The sequence below is a fragment of the Perca fluviatilis genome, chromosome 1 (genome assembly GCF_010015445.1).
Source record: "Perca fluviatilis chromosome 1, GENO_Pfluv_1.0, whole genome shotgun sequence".
Taxonomy (NCBI): Eukaryota; Metazoa; Chordata; class Actinopteri; order Perciformes; family Percidae; genus Perca; species Perca fluviatilis.
This window is the reverse complement of record NC_053112.1, coordinates 43,083,295-43,104,018: the sequence shown is the minus strand read 5'-3', so window position 1 is coordinate 43,104,018 and position 20,724 is coordinate 43,083,295. Positions and strand designations below refer to the sequence as shown.

Genomic DNA, 20,724 nt, shown 5'->3' with positions numbered 1-20,724 from the left:
TATGATTCATAATAAATGTAGCAGTTGGTATAATGAACGGTGGCAATTATAGTAACAACAAAGATAATGGAACTATGACTAGAAATAATAGTTGTAGCAGTACAGGGCGTACTAGGGTGTTGCGGGGCATAGTAGGGCATAGCTGTGCGTTTACATATGGGGGTTCCCATGTACCATCTTCCCCTGCCACCCTGCCAAGATCTCTCGCTACCCCTTTGCCACCCCATGTAAAAATTTCTAGATCCGCCACTATACATAAACTAGTAGCTCATGCAAGTTAGCGAGACAGAAGCCCAGCTGCCCAGGAGATGCATCGCGGAGCGAGAGAGAGAGAGACAGAGAGAGAGGGCTCGACAAAGTCTAATCTGCCAATCTGATATTTACATTTTTTTATTCAATAAATACATTGGTTTGACAGGGAAGCTGTGTGCAAACAGGAATATATAGGCTATATTCATTATGCTAATAAAAAAGGTGAGGCTATTTGGACCCTTGGTACAATTAGCAGTGTATGCTATTCGTACCCTGGTGCAATTAGAAGAGCTATTCGTACCCTGGTGCAATTAGAAATGAATGCTATTCGCAGTACCTTGGCATATATTTACACACAGTTATCCATACTACTCATGTACACCTTTTTGGAATATTATCGCCCTGACATTCTTAGCCTAACCATAACCAATCCCACTCCTCTTGCCTAAACCTAACCAACCCAACCATAGCAGGCATATTCATGAGTCTTCCCCTACCACCCTGCAAAAAAATGTTTGCGTTCGCGGGCCCTGACTATTGCGTGCAAATTATCCAATCCAAAATGAAAAAAACAAGATCACCTCACTGGGGAATCAAACTCCACTCACCTAGCAGTTCATACAGAGTGTTGTACAACTGTTTACCACTTGGTGTCTTCAAGACTCGGTTGCTAGGTAACCATACTATATACAAAAAATAGGTACTAACTAACAAACTAACAGTTGTATGCTTTCACTGAAGACAGAAAGCGCAACTGTAGTATCCATTTTCCGCTAGAAATTATATTGTTATAAACTTTACAGACAAAACTCTCCTAATACGCCAGTTTCTGCTGTCATGGAAGATGAACGTCCGCCATGATTTCGGTGCACGCGAGCAACGGGGTTTTTGTTGTTACGTCACAGGGTGTGAATAGCTCAGATGTGTGGCCGAGGCTATTCGTACCGGGGGTGGAAATAGACACTCTGTAATAAAAAAGGGCACTTTCTCTCAATGAACAAAAAGAGCAGGTGCTCAAGCCCCTTTTGATGTCTGTGTGTACGTGCCTGCCGCTGCTGCAGAATTATGAGCGTGATGACACGCTCATTAATATCCTCTGCTCTCGTGTTTCAACGGAAAAATTAAACTAATAGAAGACTGTAGAGCGGATCTCCGCAGAGCACAAGAGGCCAAGGTACATGTTAAATATGAAATATTTTATATATTGATGTTAGCTGAATTTTCTTAATATTATATATTAATAATAAAACACTTATGTTGCATGGAAATTGTTATGATTTAGTGACAGATAAATGCTCATCCTCAAGTTCTGCAATCCACTGTATGTGTACAGTATGTAGCCTACTTGCCTCAGTGGACTCCTTTGGGGCCAAATTTTATTTTTGATAGATTTTTATTTATATCTACATAAAACAATATATGTAATGTTGATGAAGTTGTCTGTAATTTATCATATTTACCAATTGTTAAAATTTCTATTGCTAGTCTGGTCAGTCAGGAATAGGCGTGTTTTAAAATATAAATAGCTGTTTACAAACTGTGTGGGCTAAAACACACAAGAAGCCTAATTCTCCTTTACAATCCTTCACAATATTTACAATCAGCGAGGCAAACTCATTAATTAGAAAAGTGGTTACTGTAAGATAGATCTCATGGTAACATGTGGTCATTGATTTAATACTGCGTTCGATTCTCTATCTAAACTCAGAAAACACTGGCATGACAGCTAGCACACAAATCCTTAAAATGACAGATGTATTGTATTTTGCATTTCTTTTACATATCTCTTGATATGGAGTCTGAAATAAAGATATATTATTATTATGTGATAATTAAGATCAGTGTTGAAACGGAGGGTCTGACCTCCCACAATTAAACTGGTTGAGGTGGCAGATATGGACTTGACTCCTGTCAAAGAATCAGGCTCCAGAGGAGAGTATATGGTTAACAGAGCTTTATTTGAGTTGCTATTGCTGTTTATGTTTGTGGTCTACAAGAAATAAAGAGAAAATACAATAAAGAATATCAATATAAGTTGTAGTGTAATGATGCCGATGATTAGAAAGCTATAATAATAGTTATGAATATTATATTAATCAACAGTGGTTAATATAATTACTAACTGAACTAAAAACAGCAGCTATAAACTTACAATGCACAATAATATTAGCTGTAGCCATTACCAATGTTACAAGTACAGACATGAAGCGTTCATTCAATCACGAGGTGATTAAATATATATAGCCTATAGAGCACGGAAACTGAGATTCACTTTACAATAATCTCCTACATTATATTATAAAAATTAACTTTAACATATGAACACTCAGAGCACACACAGAATGTGATATAACTGGTGTTATAACATATTAACGGTGATGATTAGCTCAGTAGACTCTAAACGAGTGTGCTGTAGAGTAAGGAAAATAAGGCTTTCATGATAACTCCTGCAATAACTTTGATCTAAATAGTTAAACTATAAAGTAACTAACACATATTTGTCTTACAATGTGTTACATAACAGACTCCACATGTACAATAGACTACAGTATCGCAGTCTACCTACAAGTGTACATGTATATTGGAATAGTGGAATAAAAATGTGCCAGAGGCCACCAAATTTGGGCTTTTATGGCCAAAACATCTCTCTGGGAGTAGGCCAAGGCGAGAAGAGGGAGATTAGGTAACGGTAGCCAACATATTTATAAAAAAATCACATTTGAATATAATTTCAGCGTTCAAATAGATTAGATTTTTTTTTTTACTATTCAAATTATATTTGACTTTTGGAATTCGTTCCAACAGCCCTACTGTGGGGGGAACGTAATAGGCAGAGTTTATTCAAACAGCATTACTGAATTTCTTACAAGGCACCTTGTTTGATAGAGAAGCTAAAGTTAGGGTTGAGTATTCTGCATACTCAGTGATGAATACACTTTTGACCTGGTTTGCAGGGGTGTTTCTCCCAAATGCCAATGCTTTGTTTACCACGTTCACTATCCTAGGTCAGAGTGTTATCACTATACCATTAGCCATTGAGCACTACAATTAAGTACAGCTGAGGCTGATGGGAACGTTATTAGGTCAGTAGTGCAGGTATTTGGTCATAAACCAAAGTATTGGACACATTTAAATGTTGACTTCATGATGCCGCTGATCAAAAGTTAAGGGATCAATTAGAATTTATTCTGAGGGGGGCATGAATGTGTGTACCAAATTTCATGACAAACAATCCAATAGTTGTTGAGTCATTTACTAAAAAACACAAATGTGAACCTTGTGGTACCACTAGAAGAAAAGTCAGGGTAGTGTTAATTTTGTCACCTATTTTTAATTTAGTCTTAGTCTTATGCCAAATGTCCGTGTTAGTTTTAGTCATATTTAGTCATTCACATATCTTTTTTTGTTAGTCAAGTTTTAGTTGACTAAAAGTCTCGTCATTTTAGTCTAGTTTTAGTCAAAATAGAACTCAATATATAAACATTTTAGTCTTTTTTTAAATAACAAATTATTTCTGAGATTATTTCAGTCAAATAGTTATATAAAAATAAATTATATAAAGTTATATAAATATCAAGCCTTATTTCACCAGTAAATTGCTGTTAAACGACAAAACAACCACTGAATAGGAAAATGGTATTTTACAAAAACATTTAACGCAGCACGAACCTGGCGAGGCGAGTTTGAAGTGAACGCAACATATGTGTTGTTTTTCAGACAACGGCAGCTGCAGACTGTCGTACGTCCCCCTGTTGGAATCCTACACAGTGAAATACAGACAAACTTTTACACTGTTTAGCTGTCAGCATTTTAACCATGTTTACTCCAGCTGCTAGCTAACGGTAGGCTAACGTTACCTGCTGTCGAGTGTAGTGTTAACTAGCTAACGGTAGGCTAACGTTACCTGCTGCCAAGTATAGTGATAACTAGCGTCCCGTGAAGCAATGTTTCGGTTGCCTCTAAAGTCAGTTTAGGAGCATCAGAGAGAAGCGCAGGCATTTAAGTGGCACCGAAATCCACGTTGCTATTCGGTCCGGTCGGTGCCGTATTAGCATCGGGTCTCAGTACCCAACCCTAGTAACAGCTGAATATTCTATCTCATGATAAGTCGAGACGATTGTAGACGAAAATGAAGAGAGATTTTATCTTAGTTTTTATTTTATGCAAAACATTTTAGTCTCGTCTTTTTTCATCAACAATAATGCATGTTAATTTAGTCTTAGTCAGCGTTTTTGGACATTGGCGCAGTCTCGTCATCGTCTCGTCTTAGTCATGGAAAAAAAGGTTGTTTACGAACATATTTAGTCTTGTCTCGTCTGACGAAATTAACACTAAGTCAGGGTATCACTAAAGTCATTAGGATTTATCAGGGAATGTCCGCACAACATTTTCTTGCTATTCATCTAATTGTTGCTGATATATTTCAACTAGCAAACTTATTTTTTACTCTTCAATAATTAATCATGTCCTTCTAAAAATCCATATGCCTAAATGCGTAGTCCCCACTACAATGGACTATTCTATGAGCACATTTATGGATGTGATTCAGGTGTAAACAGAGGCTGTTCAGTAAGAGAGGTGCCTGCAAAAATGAAGCTAATCAAGGTGACCTTTTTCACGATGCCAGCTGGTACTGACAACAACAATAATGTTGTTAAAGAGCAGCAAAAAGCACAAGCATGCTTGAGCTACCTGTTGCTGGTTGATCGAGCTATGCTGATACAGATAAGATAGACTTTAGTATGACTATAATCTAAAAAAAAAAAAGTATGCCTCCCAGCCATACACAATGAAGAGAAAACAGAGACAAAGGAGGAGAGGAAGAGATAAACATGAAAATAAAAACATTCAAGGGAGAGAAAGAAAACAGGGATGAAGAGGAGGAGAAGAAAAGAAAGATGGGGGAAAAAGAGAAATTGTAATAATTTTAACAGTGTATTTTGTTATTTTTGCAACTCCATAATTGACCTTCTATAGTCTTGTGTGGTATCTTCTCACTTTAGTATAACAAGATAGAAGACAGGCCCATCATCAACCTCTATCAGAGATCCTGCTGGGAAACCAAGGTAATTAATGACAACCAATGACATGGAAGATCTGCCATGTTAGTGGGCAATGAAGTACATTCTTTTTGTACAGAGATCATATTGTTTATGAAAAGATTTTAGTAAGTGCATTTATTAAACTGGTAATATGTTCTGCTGTGGTTTACAGATGCAGTTCTAGACATAATTGCTGTGTCAAAAGAAGAAGTTACAAGTAGGACTTTATTAGATAAATAAGGATTGAAAAAGGTGGAGAACAACAGATGGGCAGGGCCCCATGCCTGTGTTCGCCTTGGGCCCCCAAATTACTAAATCCGCCGCTGTTCTAACACACGCACGCGCACACGCACGCACGCACGCACACACACACACACACACACACACACACACACACACACACACACACACACACACACACACACACACACTTGGTACTACCTCTAATGCCCAACTGTATCTGCAACTACTAAAATATGTCATGACCAACTCAACCACGATATTTTGACCATCATCTTTAAAGGTGCGCTCACACGTATTTCATGACTTTGTGGTAATGTCTGAAGTTCTACAATGGATTCTGTAAAAATGTTTGTGGAACAAATGACTTGGTTACCTTGTTTCAAGCCATTCTAGTGTTGTATAGAAAGCCTGCGGGAAGACTCAGCTCGATTTTTGCCAGTTCTCATTAATATTCAACGAGCTAAGCTGCTTGACTCTTGGATAACAGCTAGCCAATGAGAGCCTGGCTATCAGCATCCTTTACCAAGCGCAACTGGGCGACCTCATGAATAGTAATAAGCTCAGGGAACACCACGTCAGACTGACCAGCTTTTGTAACTAGCCTGATTTCTCAGCTTATTTCTTTATCAGTGGCTAGAGCTGACAGAGGAGGTAGCAGTCCATTTTCACAAGTAAAAACGGTTTTGGGTGGCAGGGCACCTTTAAACCTCAGTTAGGTGTCTTTGCGCTTTGTTATCTAAGAATGCTTTAACCAAAAATGTGTGTTTACCTTTGTAAACCGGGGATATAACGTTACACAAATGAGCAGAGGATCTCGCTTGTTCTTTTGATTCTCTGCTGAAAACACTTGACTGGATAAAACACAGCAGTTAAGATAACGTTACATGTGTTGTGGAACAGAGCTAAGCTAGCTAGCTAGCGAGCAAACCAAGCATCAAGCTAGGTGACGTAGATTGTGTGAAACGGGAGATGTAGTCCACTGAGCGGTTTCACACAAAACTAAGTGGTACTACGACAAACCTACGGATAACTGAGACTTTCTTTGGTTGAAAAATTATCTTTTAAATTGACGAACATCATATTTGTAATCCATGGCTCAATTCAAACGGGATCAAAAAATAATTTGCCTCTCCCCGTTCACTACCATTCATATTTTTTCTGACTTAAGGTCCCATGAGGTCCACCGGAAGGGGCGGGACTTCGGCTTTCTATTGAGGAGGAGAGAAGGGGGTGCAAGGTGGAGTCTGGGGGTGTGGCCTTGACCAACTGCCACTTTGCTCGTTTGAAAGCCATGATTTCTCTCTCTCATGGGTGGGCCAAATTCTCTGGGCGGGCAAAGCAGAGAAAGGGGAGGTAACCATAAGGAGCAAGATTCCAGATTGGCTCATCTGAGCTTTCATTTTCTCAAAGACCCAGGCCCAGGATACCCAGGGCTTGGTTTACACCTATCGCCATTTCTAGACACTGGGGGTCCATAGATAGGCTGGGGGAACTCATATTCATGTTAAAAAACCTCATAAAGTGAAATGTTCATGCCATGGGACCTTTAACATAACATAAAACCAGGTAGAGGTAAAACCATCATCACGTTTCAAAGACATTAGCAAAAAAAAAGGCCTCGCTGCCGTTTAACCGAGCAAAGAACTCTGCCAACTCTGCTAGCAGGGATTCTGATGCTAACGCGGACCTACGCATGGAGCAAGCTATGACCAGGGTCCTGGAAAAGCCACAAAGCGGGCTTTAATCAGCGGTCCGCATTGCAGTGAAGTTAGCGTTTGCAGAAATTGACACCTTGCTACAATACATCAGGACAGAGCTTGAGAGGCAGGGAACTACAGTAAAAGACCTAATACAGTGACTAGACGAGGCGCAGAAGGAGAGCAGACAGATGAGAAACACGGTGAAAGCCTGCATTGATGACCAGAGGAAATTTGAGTTGAATTTGGCTGAAAGAGGACTGAAGAGGGCAGCGAAATTGACAGGGCACACAGAATCTACGGCAAGGGTGCAACGACGTGCACGCTGATTCTCAGGTTTCTGAGATACCAGGACCGTCAGGCAATGACTACACCGACGACTGTGGATTAGATCTAGAACACTTTGCAAGTTTGACTCGAGGACACTGCATGTACGTTGGCAACCTGACTTTAAAGGAATGTTTGATGAGGCTGAAAACATGATGGACATGGACTGCTCACTTTACATAGCCTACTCCAGAAACCGGTAGTTGATTGGAACGTGGTGGGTGAGTTTGGGAGTCAAGCTGGGGAGAAATATTTGATTAGACTGAATGAACATGATAAACACTTATCTTATAATCTATATTGACTACTCTTGCATGGTTTGTTTCCCACACACATTTCAGAGGGTAGTAGCTGGTCGAAACTATAATGTATCAGCTTGGGAGCCGAGTTATAAAGAGCATTTGATTAGACTGCATTTTATAATCTTTACCTATGTAAGGAAGTGTTCTATATTGGCCAGCAGATGGCGCCCTTGTTTTATTTTGAGTGCGCCTTTTCTGTTTGGCTTGCCGTAGCACAGAGCCTTTTTTCATATTCTCTTTTGTTTTCCGAAAGGCTCCTGTTTTCCTGTCCCTGCCACGTGCCCTGGTATATCCAACATCCTAAATAAAAACAACGCAGAGTCAGACTTTACTGGGGCTTGCGGCCTGACGGATAGGGTTACATCTTTGGTGCCGTGACCCGGATGGTGGTTTACAGCAGGACGAGTAGACGATTTGCAGACTGTACATCTCTGTTGACTCAATACTCAGGTTTTGTTGTTGCCTCTCATGTCTTAGATATTGGAACAAATAGGTGCTAAAACTGCTTTTGGATAACAACAAGTTTCTTTTAAATCTTGCTGTTCTCTTTGACAAGTTATGTTAAATGCAAATGTGAATTAATTGTGTACATGCTGTGGTGCTTGTTGGTATTTTATACTGTATCTGGTTGTGTCATCCCTAGCCAATTCATAACACAACACTGATACATCCTTTCACTTCCTTCTATCACTACACTACCTCAAAAGTCAAACATGCAAAGACATTACGAAAACACTTCTCGCCGTCCTTTGCCTACTATCCCCCCTACAACAAGGTAGACACTATACCACTCACGTGGACCAATGACTGGCACCGATGAGGTAATGCATGATCCAGAACAGACAGTAATTAACATGGGAGAGGTGAACAGTTCCCATGTGTCCCTGCAACGTCTTCTCTCAGCACTTTCTGAGGTCAACGCCATGGGAGGCCACATCGAACACCATGCCTCCCCCCCCCCCAAGTAATGAGCCTACACCTCCAGCTGCTGGCCATTTTTCACATCCCAGTGTACTCACTCCTCCAGCAACAAGCTTTGTCCCCACACCTCCCAGCCATGCCCCCCATGCCTACTAAACATGTAAGTGTCCAGGGCCCAGCTACAACAGAATATGGTCCCAAGGTCTATGAGTATGCCTCCCTGACCCCATTCAGTCAACCTGAAGCCACTCTCCCTTTACATCCTACGACTACAGACCAGGACATCCAGCACTACAATTCCTGATAATCCCAGCCTGTTGCCCAAACCCCAGGTCTTCACGCCTTCAGCAAGTAATTTACAACCCTTTCCAGTGCTTTCCACCTATGCCTCACAGATTTCTATGCATGGCCCCCCAGTGGGCATACAGAGCGCTACAGAAACAGTACCTGCCCCACCCGCAAACTGTGACCCTTTTCCCACCAGCTATTCCATACCTCCTTACTCATTATATGGGATGTACCATGAAGATGGCGCCAGTGTGAGGCGGGCCGTCAGCTGCTCCAACTGTTGTACGTGTTTCTGTTGCTTGTAACACTTGTTGCACATACCGTCAACACTCTGCTGGTGTATGATCCTGTAAGAACCTCCACCAAAAACCTTGTCAACTTTGATTATTATCAAATGTCCTATCGGACATCCCGACATACCTGTGTGGAGCGGGGCCTCGCCTTTGTGCCTCTCAACGTTCGTTGGACCCTGTCGCTGCCTGGTTGGTGCCGGTGGCAGGCCCGGATGTGGTGTTCCAGACTCGCGGACCCTGCTCTCCTCGTCTCCGCTGGCACGGAGTAAATCTGGGGAACCTGCGGCCTCTGTGTTGGGCCTCCTTATCGGCTGTTCGCCCTAACCCGCCAGCTCTTGCTAGGTTTAGCCTGGTAAACGCCAGATCGCTTGTGAATAAATCATTTATTCTTAAGGATTTCTTCATATCCCGGGAACTGGATTTCCTCTTTATCTCCGAGACCTGGCTGAGTGTTGGTGAGTACAGTGTCTTCACTGAATTTTTACCAGATGAGTGCTGCTTTTTTAACTCTCCTTGGACGTCTGGCCGTGGAGGAGGAATTGCGACTGTTTTTAAGAGTGACTTTAAATGTTATTGCTGTCATCCCTCTTCACCAGCTTTGAACTCAGTTTGTTTGAGCTGGGGCATTCTCACACGGTGCTGTGCTGTGGTCTACCAGCCTCCCAAATACAACAGAGACTTTTTAACAGAATTTTCTTTGTTTTTGGATGATATTATGCCCAAATATGACCGGGTCCTTATTGTTGGAGATTGTAATATTCATGTATGTTGCCCTGAAAACCCCTTGGCGTGAGACTTTTTAAACATCATTGACTCTTTTAATCTTGTGCAGTCTGTAATTGGGCCTACACATGAACGTGGTCACACACTTGATCTTGTTTTATCTTATGGTTTGCCTGTTCTTAACCTGTGACGTTTTTTTCTCAGATCATATGCCTGTACTTTTTGAAGCTGCTGTTTGCTGTCACACAGTTAAACCTTGCGCCGCTGCTCGCAGATGCCGAGTTATTAACCCTTCCACTGCTGCTCACCTTGCTCAGTTTTCAGGCAGATCTGCGTCATTCCCGAGTCTGTGTGTGAGGATACAGAGGCTCTTAACTTATGGTTTCTCGACACCTGTCGAACTACTATAGACATTGCAGCTCCATTAAAGACCAGGCAGCAGAAACCCAAATCAGAGCCTTGACTGAATGAAACAATCTGCACTGTCAGACAGGATTGTCGAAGCGCTGAGCGAAAGTGGAAAAAGGGCAAATTGCCAGTGTCTTTTCAAATATTCAGGGATTGATGGCGTCATTACCAATCCACTGTGAAAGAGGCTAAAAGAAAATATTTTTCTGATATTGTTCTTCTAAACTGTTGTAAACCCCGTGTGTTGTTTAAAGTTCTCAACACGGCTCTAAATGCACCACAGACTGTAATTGAGGCCTCTACTGCCGTGTGTGTGTGAGAATTTTCTTCACTACTTCATAGATAAAGTCACTTCTACCAGACCGCTTATTTCACCTTCTGCTTCTGATCCTTCGGTGTCTGTCCCCTGCCCTGCTGTGTTCGACACGTTTGAGCCTGTGACCCTGCCTTTTGTGCAGGAGATCGTCGGTCATCTGAAGCCCTCGGGTTCTCTGGATAATACTGTCCCACCCCGATTTTTTAAGGAGGTTTTTCCCACTGTTGGGCCATCTTGTCTCACAGTTATTAATAGCAGTCTGTCCTCTGGAGTAGTCCCTGTAAATCTTAAACATGCAGTTGTGCTGCCTTTATTAAAAAAACATTGCACAGCACAGAATCAGCGCTTTTAAGAGTGTTTAATGATATCTTTTTAGCTACTGACTCTGGTCACTGTATTGTATTTTTTGATTTGACTGCAGCATTTGATACAGTGGACCATGACATCCTCATTGCTCGTTTGGAGCAGTGGGTGGGTGTCAGTGGCACAGCACTGGAATGGTTCACCCCTTGCTACAAATTTATCAGTGAATAGTAGGGAACTCGAGACACATATATGTGTAAATTTTGAAGATGGCTGACTTTCACTCCTTTCTGTTAACATCAGGGGGCTAAACGGACCGATCAAACGAGCTAAATTCCTGGACTATTTAAGAAGGAAGAACATAGATATGGCGCTTATTCAAGAATCACATTTACGTAAAAGAGATGTAAATCGTCTACAAAATAAATATTTCAAAGTTACTGCTTCATCTAGTGACAACGCCAAAACCAAGGGCTCCATTATGTTGCTGTCATCGAAATGCGCACTCAGGCAGGATATCATATATATGTGCTACGATAAGGAGTAGGAAAATAGCCTTCGTTTTGGTATACGCACCGTCTACATATGATGAAAGCTTTTTCCTAACCAATGAATTGCTCTCTCTCAATGAATATTCACTAATTATAGGGGGAGACATGAATGCGGTACTAGATTTAAATCAGGATAGATCAACCACACAAAAGCCCCAAAACACATATCGGACATGTTCGATGCACTTCTTACCATACGTAGGATACACAATCCTACTAGCAAGGATTACACCTTTTTTTTTCACACGTCACCTCACCCACTCCTGCATTGATTATGTTTTGTGCTCTAGTGAACTTAAGGCAATGTTCCACACGAAAGCTCTGAAATTAAAACAAAGCGAGTCCAGAGCTGCTATCAACAGCATCCGCACGGACCGAGGTATCTCAACGAACCTAAAGATATCACTGCCACTTTCCAATCCTTTTATTGAAAGTTGAATGAGTCCTCCTTCAATCCAGATCCGACACAGTGCCAAAAGTTCCTGAAAGAGCTAAACCTGCCTCTTCTCGACCCAGAGGAGGCAGAAGAACTGGGTCAACCTATTACATTATAGCCGAGACACGCCAACCAGACGGCCGACCGTTGACAGAAAAGCCAGTCAGAATGATCAGTAGGGTCCCCGAGGTCCAAAAAACTGCCTCGGAACACACTGAGGCGACACCGACTTGAGAAACATAATACATCTCCATAGCAGCAGGCGGCGCTACTCTGTATTGTTGCCCAAGAAATGAAAACTGGCAGCGGATTGGACGAACGCGTCACATGGGTAATGTAATGGGAAATTCAAAGCCAGACTGTCATGGCGGCTCGTTCAGAATACGATCTCATATTGTACTAAAATAGTTCACTGAAAGATGTTTCTGAAAAAATGTTAAGCTAGAAATAGGCCATGCATTTGCTAAATCTGTCTTAATTTCAGCTCAACAAAGGTCAGTTTAAAAGATTTTCATCAGATTTTGAGAGACTCTAGTCAGGCTTATTCCGCTTGCCATTTCCAGGTGAGTCCTGGAAATGGACCCGACTGAACATGTCAGGTCGGCCAAAATGATTAGCCGACAGCTCCCCAGACTGACGACAGCAAGGGACACACCGAACTGACTCGAGTCACCGACTGTCCAACGGCCATTATCGGCCTGGTGTGTCCCGGCCCTTAGAGGACCTTAAATCAGCATTAAAAACAGCTAAGAAAGGGAAAACACTGGGGTTGAATGGAATTCAGAACTTTTTTACTACAGTACTTTGACACACTAGGACCTATCATTTTACAAACTTTAACCTCTGCCAAAGAGAGGGGCACCTTTCATCAACAAACCAACACTGCACTAATTTCGGTCATACACAAAAAGGGCAAAGATCCTACGGAGTGCTTGAACTACAGGCCCATCAGCCTCATTGGGACTGATATTAAGCTTTATTCCAAAGTCTTGGCACTACGCCTAGAACGCATCATTGAGAAGCTAGTCCACCCCGACCAATCAGGGTTTATACCAAAGCGTCAAGCTGCAGACAATATACGCAGATTACTCCATGTAATAGAAGAAGCCAAAAACCAGCAGCAGTTTTATCACCGGACGCAGTATATCGCATATATATATATATATATATATATATATGCGATATACTGCGATATATCTCCCATGCTATTTGCGATCTCTTTTGAACCGTTAGCCCAGGCCATAATAAAATATGTAATGTTCAGATTAAATCCAATAATAACTCAATATTGTTATTTTTAGATGATATTTTGCTGTACATATCTCGGACCTTGGTGTAAGTTCTTAAGTTCTAAAGTATCTTAAATTTTAATTGGCCTCAATCTCCTCGCTTTAAAATGCAATAAATCTTCTTCTTCTTCACATCTTATGTTGACAACAGACAGCTGACATTAGCTATTATGATAAAAATACCATTCCAAGCAAAATTACATATTTAGGCATCACCCACCTCACGGAAATGCCATGCAATGAAAGTTAAGTCCAGGGATCAACTATGAAACAAATAATAGTGGTCATAGTGCCCGTACGGCCCGTATCAACGCTATGGATCAGCATTGCTGTTGTTAAAATGAACATAGTTCCTCGTGTGAATTTCTTAAGTACAATGATCCCCTTACCCCCACAAATAAATTTCTGGAAGAAACTTGATACCGTAATTTGACAGTATATTTGGAATAATAAACAACCTAGGCTAAAATACTCTACCCTGCAACGTACCACAAAAATGGGAGGCCTGGCCCTCCCCAACCTTAAAGTGTACCACAGAGCCTTTCAGCTACGGGCCCTCAGAGTGTGGATGGACCTCATCTACAGTCCCATGGAGAGAAATAGAGCAAAACCTCACTGGATGTCTAAGACTGCAAGACCTTGCCTTTACAGGTGTGTGTCTAAACAAAAGTGTATGCTAGCCTATGGCCCTATTATCACCAACACATTGACCAACTTTAAACAGATGGAGGAGAAACTACACTACACCAATAAGTGGCATTTGAACACCCCAATTTGGCACAACATACACTTAATGTCTGGTAACAAACCTTTTGTTTATAACCAGTGGAGTGACAGAGGTATTTATACTCTAGACCAGCTATTCAATGATGAAGGTATGTTAAGTTTTGAAGACCTGAGAGCTAGCTTTGAGGTCCCTAGGACGTCCATCTTCCTTTATCTTCGCTTAAGATCAGCCCTAAAATGTTATGGAGTACCATGGGGGAACAGTCTTGAGATGCACCCAATCATTAAATGGCTTGTTGATTCTGCTGTGAGAGGATTAGTGTCCAGGATTTATGCTAAACTGATGCAAGTATCCATAGGAGAACTCCCAATAGTAAAGAAATGGGAGCAAGAGCTGAGCCCAGAGGGGAATGTAATTAATTGGGAGACAGTTTGGGACAACATTTCCCACTGTTCCAAGAACCCAAATCACCAGCAGATCCACTTCATCATATGGTATCATATCACAGTGATGCCACGTAACGCGTTACGCGTTACTTGTAACGCGTTACTTGTAACGCGTTACTTCTAATCTGACCACTTTTTTCAGTAATCTAACGCGTTACTATTTCCAAACCAGTAATCAGATTAAAGTTACTTATCCAAGTCACTGTGCGTTACTATTTTTGTCATTTTCCTTAGTAAAAATATATATTTTTGCTTTCTTCTCGTCTCGGGGAGTGAAGTCACGTATGCGCCAAGTCACGTTTTCAGCATGAGGACAGGTCACGTTTTTAGCATGTGGACAGTTCACGTGTACCACCCAGCGACACAAACGTAAACAACAATGGGGGGAGGAGAGAGATGCGCGCTTTCTAGCTGGAAATATAGTCACTATTTTGAGTTTGTGTCAGCTAAAGACGGCAATATTAAGGTTCGTTGTACACTCTGTGCTGGTGGCGACAAAGTGCTATCTAGCTACAAAAACACTACGTCAAATTTGAAGAAACTTTGGAGTCGCAGCACTGCAGTCAAACTTACAGAGCAAGTCCCACCAGGTGGTGCAAAGCAGAGAGCAGGAGGTCCCCCACCACCCAAACAACAAAAGCTGGACATCGGTGCAAAACCAGTAATTGGAGGAGAGTTGAAGAAGTTGGTCGGGCAGTAGGCCTATGTTGTTGCGGAAATGCTGCCCTTAAACACGGTTGACTCGCTCTCTTTCGTGCCATAATAAACCATATCCCTACTACTGGCAACGCGGAGCAGCCTCACAGTAAACCGGTTGTCATTTTTATGTTGAGGCTGTGGGGGTGTTGTCGGCAGTTGCTGAATGTAACTAATAAAGTAACTTGTAATCTAACTTCGTTACTTTTAAAATCAAGTAATCTGTAAAGTAACTAAATTACTTTTATAATCAAGTAATCTGTAAAGTAACTAAGTTACTTTTTCAAAGTAACTGTGGCAACACTGGCCATAGGACATATAGGAGTCCTCAGAAGAGATACATCTCTAAAGTCATTCCTACTCCCTATTGCACGTTCTGCCAACCTGAACAAACTGGAACTTTCCTGCACATGGTCTCGGAGTGGAATAAAACAACATCAATAATATCTGATGTGATAGGATGTCGAATTCCTACTGACCCGATTGTTTTGTTACTTAATGATGACTCTAAATTACAACTACTTGGGAGACAGAAGAAAATTTGGCAACCAAGAAACATTATAGCGCAACACTGGCTCCCCCCCATAGCTATGCTTGAGCTCTCTACAGCAAGGATTAACAAAGCCAAATCATTGACTATAGACCTATGGAAAAACGCAGCAGCACAAGTATCAGTCCTAATGACCTCAGCATCACAAGAATTAGAGGAGAGCGACTAGGCAAGGTATGATTTCTTTTTTTGTTTTTGTTTATGACACACAGTAAGCTGATGTGTCAGGTTGTTTAGAATATACCAGCAATTGTTCCACTGACAGTAATGGACCAGAACCACGTCAATACTTAATTTAACACTTTATTTAAAAACTGGGTAAAAGAGAAGATAAAAACAGTTCTCCGGATTTAAAAAGGTAATAAAAAATAAAATAAAAAGGCAGACGATGTCATTCCGAGCTTCCGCCACAATTCCACCAAGTCCATGTGACGTAGTCTGTTCAATAAGCAGGTCATGAGAGGGACGGCCGATTCCGTCGGGGGTAGCCTGGGCTTCTCTTCCCCTACGCCACTCCGCGTTGCGATACCCACACTGGAGGCACTGGGGGGAATAAGGACAACTCTTAGTCAAGCATAACACACAAGAACAGTTCTTTTCCATACGCCCGGAGCGGGTAGCTAGAGGACTTTCCTTTACTTATCTGTATACATGCGTTGAATCCTTCATTCAGGTGGTTGCATACCCCTGCTGCTTCGGCCTCTGTCAATGTGTCCCGATCTGCACCACCACTCGTTTGCCTGCACTTCCTTCAGTTCGTCACGGCTGTTGATGCGCCAGCCCGTATGCTCATCTCTGTGGCCTCTGCTTTCCCTGCTTCTCTACTGTCCTCTCCGTCAGTCTGTTTCTGCTCCGTGTTCCTGCCTCTTCGTTCGTGTTCCTTCTCCCTGTGGCCATGTTGCTGTCCTGTCTTTCGGTCCCCCTCGCTCCGTGGTGGGGGTGGACTATCCCTCACTGTCTGACCGTCTTCCCTTTCTTCCTGGTTTCCGTTTCGCTGTCGACCACATGTCTCACTGCATAACATCTTCCTGCACGCCCATAGAGCGTCTCCACAGGCCTCGCAGATCTCGACCATCCTCTCGTCCAGCCTCCCCTCCAGTCTTATCCTCGGTCCTATCCGCCACCGGAGGCCCCCAATTTACCACTCCTGCCCTTGGTGCTCGCTTCCTCCCTCTTTTACTGCCCTCTCATGTGTGTGTCCCCCGGTGTTTCTCGTTGCCCCTTTTTCACTGCTTCCCGGTTCCTGCCTGTCTTCCATCAGTTCATTACTCCAGGTATGGTCTTTCACACCTGTCTTTGATCAGCCTATCAGTCCAGGCCGTGCTGCCCAAAGTCAGAGGACGGGGGCATGGTCTCGCCCAGAGCCATAGAGATATAAGAGTTGCGACACTCGTTGATCTCGCTAGCGGGGTGGTAACGTGGTTCATGTAAGCCTGTATAGTTCCAAACACACGCAGCGCTGTCATGTTCTCCTATGGAACTGACAGCAGTGATTGCGATATTGAATGGTAAATATGAATAAAAACACATACCCATGTACTTGTTTGATTGTTATTGCATATTTGTAAATGTCAGTTTTACATTTGGAATGGGGTGACAACTGAAAGCTATATATATATATATATATATATACGTTTTTAAGTTTTGGAGGGAAAGCTTCACGTCCGTGTTAGCATGATAGCACTAGGCTACTGTCCTGTATTGTTCTTCGTGTCACGGGGACTTTAGTTTATTTACATTTTGTATTAGCCTGTCCAAACACGTTTGTTCTGACATGTCTGGGAACCCCCCCCCCACAATGCCAGGCCAATGCAAAAACGTCAAAAATAAACTAAGTCCCGGGGGACCCGAAGGACAACACAAGGGTTAACCTTACTAGATACCTTACTCTTTTTGAAATCAAAGATGATTCAAGATGTTCTTTTTTGCACATCTGGACTATTGTATTTTTCTTGATTTTGCTTGTAATTCTGATTCACTTACCCGTGGTCCGAGAGCGATTGAGAAAGCAGAGTAGCAACAGTCCATTCAGCATTTAGTGTCCAGCCCTCTTCTTCTGATGAGGCAGGAGTTGACCACACAACCATGATCATTTTAAGACTAAGCCATACACCACACTAAAGTATAGTTGTTAAATGCGTACAGTCCCACCATTCAGACATACTGTATGTTGAGTCACTAATCAGTTCCTCACAGTAACACTATTCACTCATTGAATACGCAGTAGTCTTAACCAATCATGTTACAGATTAATTCAATCCTCTCGACACGTCTCTGTCTCTTTAATCATCTTATCTTCTTCAACCTGTGGATCTACCTAGTATGTAAGCATGTTGTGAGTGTTACTCTGGTATTAATAGAACTGTATACTGTAGTTCCATCTATCCATTAGAAAGGAAGATCAGTTATTAGTAATACGTTATTTGCATAACAATTGCTTACTACTGCCATTCATACATTTACATCTGAGATCAATGCTTGTTTGTCTACAAAGTTGTAGCCACCTAATGAACATTAAACAGAATATATTAATACACAGAACATATAAAGCTGTGCAAAAGATTAATCTTTGGATTTGTAAAATTTCCTAAATATGACATAATTAAAGTCTGCATATTTTTGTGTGTCTCTAGGTGACAATGGCCAAGGTGAAGCAGGTGGGCTTGCTGGCAGCAGGCTGTCAGCCCTGGAATAAAGATGTGTGTGCTGCTAGTGGAGACCGCTTTGCCTACTGTGCTACTTTGGCTATATACATCTACCAGGTGAACTACTGTGTATTTATGTTCATGAGGGTGGTGAATGTTTGAAATCTAAGATGACATTATGTGCTGCTCACCTGCTCTAGCAGCTCTCACATACTTTGTTATTTTACTGTAGTGGCCAAAATCTTCTCACAGTATATCAAATTTTATACCAATGACAATACAGTGACAATACAGTCATTGTTTTAGAGAATTTAGAAGTGGTTTAAAATAACGATGCCTCACATGAGACAAGTTGAATTAAAATACAAAAGACTCATTCATGTTCCTGGAAAAAAATGGTTTTAAGGTTAACAGGTGCAAATAAATAGCCAGTCAATGCAATATAATATCACACACATTTGTATTTTAGGCTATACTAAAAGAAACAAGTCACTGTCAATATGAATTGTTGACCTAATAGTAGACAGATTAGGGGTGGGACAAAATATTGATACAACAATATATAGTTGTCCTTCATGCGATACAAGAATTGATACACTGGAGCAAAATATAAATATTTTAATTAATAAAATAAGGCACTAGATTTCGCTGCTCCTAACGTCGCTCCGCATGGCTCCTTGAGTTGGCGCTCAACACATGAATGAGGGAAACTTACACATAAGTTAACAAGCCGTTTAAAAAAAAAAAAAAACACACAAAACGGCAGCTGCAGACTAGTACGTCCCGGTGTTCGAATCCTCTACAGTGAAATATAGTCACACTTTACACCGTTTAACGTTAGCTGTCAGCATTTTAACCATGTTTAATCCAGCTACTAACTAATGGTTGGCTAACGATACATGTTATGTGTAATGTTAACTAGCGTCATGTGCAGCGATGCTTCTGTTGCCTGTACGTCCATTTTGGAGCATCAGAGAGAAGCGCAGGCATTTCAGTGGCACCGAAATGAGGCACCGAAATCCATGTTGCTATTCGGTCCGGTAGATACTGGTCGTTTAGGCACCGGTGCCATATTAGCACCAGGTTTCGGTACCCAACCCTACCGACAACAGCAGAGGCCCGTTATAGAGACAGTTCATTTACATTCTCCGGCTCTAAGACAGCAAAAAGAAAAGCATCAGAAACAACAAAAAGGATCATCAACAAGAACAAAAATCACCAAAGCTTCAGCAATACATCAGTACCAGCAGTCTACACCACCAAGACCATTCAACCACAGGACGTCAGCCCCTCCTGGCATCCAACACCAGCCAGCCTAATCAGGGGCACCCGGCACTGGGATGCCGCTGCCCACTTTTAACAACTACAGTCCCAGCAAGGGCACGCAGCCCCAGCAGGGGCACACAGCCCCGGTATGCAAATAGCAACAAAGAACCAGAGCTCCCACTGTGATTATAACTGAACCCTATTTGATCCAAACCACAGATACTGCTCTCTGCTGATTTATATCGACGGTAACACTCGCCGCAGATAAAATGAAATAAACAAATCAATAAATAAATACCAAAGCGTTGGTGACTATTTTGACAATGTTACAGTACTGATTTGTTTACCCAGAAAACTGTTCTTTTCCTATTGAGCTATGTTCAATGTCTTTGGAAATTTCTACCAAGCATGTTATAGCGGGGGTCTGTTTCAGAAAGAAGGTTTAGTGAAAACTCTGAGTTTGTTAACCCTGAGATGAGAGAAACTCTAGGTTTTCTGTTTCAGAAAGGGAGGTTAATTAAACCTGAGAGAGAGGGGTAACTCCAACCCGTTTGATAAAGAGAGGTAACTTAACCTCAGAGTCAGTTACTATGGTAACTGAGTCTGTGAACCTAACCTGGTCGGGAGCAGGTTTTCTTCAATAAACCTTGAGTTTCTCTCAGTCTCCTCCCTCTGACACAGTGCTCTTTCATTTCCTCATTCATTCATTCAGTCTGTATCAGGCGCATTTTAGCACAGTTTGTTATCTGCATGAATAAAAAAAATAGGGTTGGTTTATTAACTGTATTAGGCAGGCTATAAAATGTTTTTTTTCTCAAAACATGGCATTTCCTTTTGTTGACGATCCCGTTGATGAAGAAGCTGTATTACTTCGCAGGCCCCGACTACAGATGCATTTTCATTTCCAGATACTACCTATTTGAGCGGTATTGTTTTTCTTCCCAGTGTATTAGTTATGTAGCCTACATAACCTTATCCATCCTCATATCACTAACGTCACCCA

The 20,724-nt window shown here is 41.8% G+C and overlaps 1 protein-coding gene across 1 annotated transcript in view; it reads left to right on the top strand.

The window, feature by feature from the left end:
• The window catches only part of wdr17 (WD repeat domain 17), a 248,789-nt gene that overhangs the window by 31,039 nt on the left and 197,026 nt on the right, over nt 1–20,724 (top strand). The window contains exon 2 of the mRNA XM_039802786.1: nt 18,444–18,572. Coding sequence (XP_039658720.1) covers nt 18,450–18,572 — 123 coding nt within the window. The 5' untranslated portion in view covers nt 18,444–18,449. The remainder of the gene's footprint in view (nt 1–18,443; nt 18,573–20,724) is intronic.